Source organism: Lolium perenne, chromosome 1, assembly GCF_019359855.2.
Source record: "Lolium perenne isolate Kyuss_39 chromosome 1, Kyuss_2.0, whole genome shotgun sequence".
NCBI lineage: Eukaryota > Viridiplantae > Streptophyta > Magnoliopsida > Poales > Poaceae > Lolium > Lolium perenne.
Window position 1 is genome coordinate 27,701,309 of NC_067244.2, and position 2,212 is coordinate 27,703,520.

General features: G+C 38.2%; 1 protein-coding gene across 2 annotated transcripts; it reads right to left on the bottom strand.

Annotated features, from left to right (window-relative positions):
- Positions 1–281: 281 nt before the first annotated feature.
- On the bottom strand, positions 282–1,583 carry LOC127331146 (uncharacterized). 2 transcript variants are annotated; one of them, XR_007869644.1, is made up of 5 exons: positions 1,458–1,566; positions 1,279–1,351; positions 1,113–1,172; positions 831–907; positions 282–733 (listed from the first exon to the last, which is right to left on the bottom strand). XR_007869644.1 is itself a non-coding variant. In XM_071826649.1 (5 exons), the coding sequence occupies exons 1-4, from the start codon at positions 1,550–1,552 to the stop codon at positions 840–842; spliced, it is 318 nt and encodes a 105-aa protein (XP_071682750.1). In that variant the 5' UTR covers positions 1,553–1,583; the 3' UTR covers positions 282–733; positions 831–839. The 2 variants fall into 2 exon arrangements, 1 of the variants encoding a protein (XP_071682750.1); XM_071826649.1 differs by having other exon boundaries at positions 1,279–1,373; positions 1,458–1,583.
- Between the last annotated feature and the right edge of the window lie 629 nt (positions 1,584–2,212).

Below are 2,212 nucleotides of genomic sequence, written 5' to 3' on the forward strand. Positions count from 1 at the left end.
GTTGTGTAATGCATGGTGGAGTAGGAGGAGCAAGGAGGAAGAACATGCTGCATATATTTCCCCTGTGTCCAACCAGGAACGGAGCAGTGCGTACTATGTATGCATAAATAGGAGAAAATAGAGACATACCTAGTGAGGCAGTAAAAAATATATAATGATTTCAAGTACTAATTCTTGTTGGACTACCCGCAGATATTTCCACGAAAGTACACTCAACACTCGTACGGACAACACTACGCGTTAGCATGCATATGGTAAACTATTGCAAGAGGCATAACCGAATGATGGGACAATCCCCATTTGATTATTTTCCAGGCCCATGGGAACTAAATAATCCAAATTTACACGTGAGTTTATTATTACAATAGCAACATACTCTATGGACTAAAAGTACATATTTTTTTCGAGGAATACTAAAAGTACATATTCACAAAGTCAAACACTACAAAGTACATACAAACGACTACTACCTCCGTTCCTAAATATAACCCTTTTTAGATAGCTAATTTAGCTTTCTAAAAAATCTTATATTTCGAAACTGATGTAATAATATGCAATAAATTAATTAAGCCATATTTCTTTTGCACATCTTAACTACTTGTAACTCCTCCTACCAGAGGCAAAGTATGCTAATCTAGCTTAACATCCTTCTCCATCAGTCCATACATACGAGAGAATTAATAAATTTCTTGATTCTGGATTCACCACTTATTAGAAGGATTGTAGCCTTTCGCTGAGAAAATAAAAATATCAGCATGTCAGGTTTTGCAGGTGCCACACGCACAGCATATGCAGACGAATATATTGCTGTTTATACATAGTTCGTATACCTAGGTTGATTAGTTGCTTTGCTTTTTGCTGCCTGATATCGGCGGTGTGGCATGACTTTTGGTCGATTTAGCTGTGCCTGCTTGACAAGAAAACACTTTAGAGAGTCCGCTGATTATTTGGTCAATTCAAGAGAGAAAGTGCAACAGAAATCTTTTGGAGAAAAGGGACATAAAGGTCGATCAAAAAGTAAGGCGTGCATGCACTCGAAGATCCAGCACCGTAGCTGCTCTTACTTGGACACTAGTATATAACAGTAAGCTCGAGTGATGGAGTCTACTCACCGGTGGAAGATGCCTGTTTATGTGGACGATTGTCCAAGCTTGAATGCTTGGTGCTCATCGCTGCATGGAAATTCAGAACATATAAAATTTAATTGGTAAACGAATGGGATTAGGATATACTCGGGGCATGAGTGAAGAGTCATGACCAATTGGGACTGGAACTAACCAGAACTAGACGATGCATGTTTTGCAGGACCTTCTGTTGCAGCATGGGGTTTACGGTTACCTGAATGATTTAGCTGAGGAGGCACAAACTTAGCACTGATCGTTGCATAAATATGACAAAGATATAAATCAGTTAGTCCGTAGCATGCCTACGATAACTACTGAAGGTTACTAACTCACCGTTCGCCTTGGACGGCATCTTCTTTTGCGTTGGAGTCTTGGAGAGGCCTTGTTCGTCTTGAGCAAGTTTGAGCTGTTGATGGTTGTTGATGCATGGCCAAGTGCGGCTTTTATAGTCTAACCCATGTGATAATCGTAGAAATTGCACCTAATTAATTTGGTCGATCATGACATCTCCTTAGAAAATACTATGTATTATTCTAGGCTAGTACTTATATTGATTTATACATATCTCCTATCCTATCCTATGGGTGCCAAGGTCATTGAATCATCAACTTGACCCTCTTAGCAGAATTACCAGAATTAGAGCGAGAATTATTTCGAAGTGCACAAATATATCTGTTGTTTTTTCTTTCCATAATGCACCCTAGAGTTAGCTCCATGAAGACAGCAAGCCAAAGGGAAAATATGCTATATATACTCCCTATGTCTATTAATACAAGAGCACCTTCTCTCGTCTTAAGTCAAACCTATTTAGGTACGATCAAATTTCTAGAAACGAATATCAATATTTTCATCACTAAATCAATGTCATAATTTTATAGTATAACGATTTTGATGTGTTTTTCAATAAACCATGACAAACTTAAATATTAATAGCATCATCTTAAGACAAGAGAAAGTAGCCTTGCATATATAGATGGAGAAAGTATTTTTCCAAGCAAATGGAACTGCCGTATCATATGGTTGTGATCCTCTAGCTTGTCCATGGTCCAAGCTGACTAATTATACGCGGTCTCTAGCTAGAAAAAGGC

Coding starts and splice junctions, on each gene's coding strand:
- LOC127331146 (XM_071826649.1), bottom strand. CDS start 1,552: ATGCATCAACAACCATCAACAGCTCAAACTTGCTCAAGACGAACAAGG. Junction 1,173..1,278: donor ACATGCATCGTCTAGTTCTG/GTTAGTTCCAGT, acceptor ATTTCCATGCAG/CGATGAGCACCAAGCATTCA. Junction 908..1,112: donor TAAACAGGCATCTTCCACCG/GTGAGTAGACTC, acceptor CTTGTCAAGCAG/GCACAGCTAAATCGACCAAA.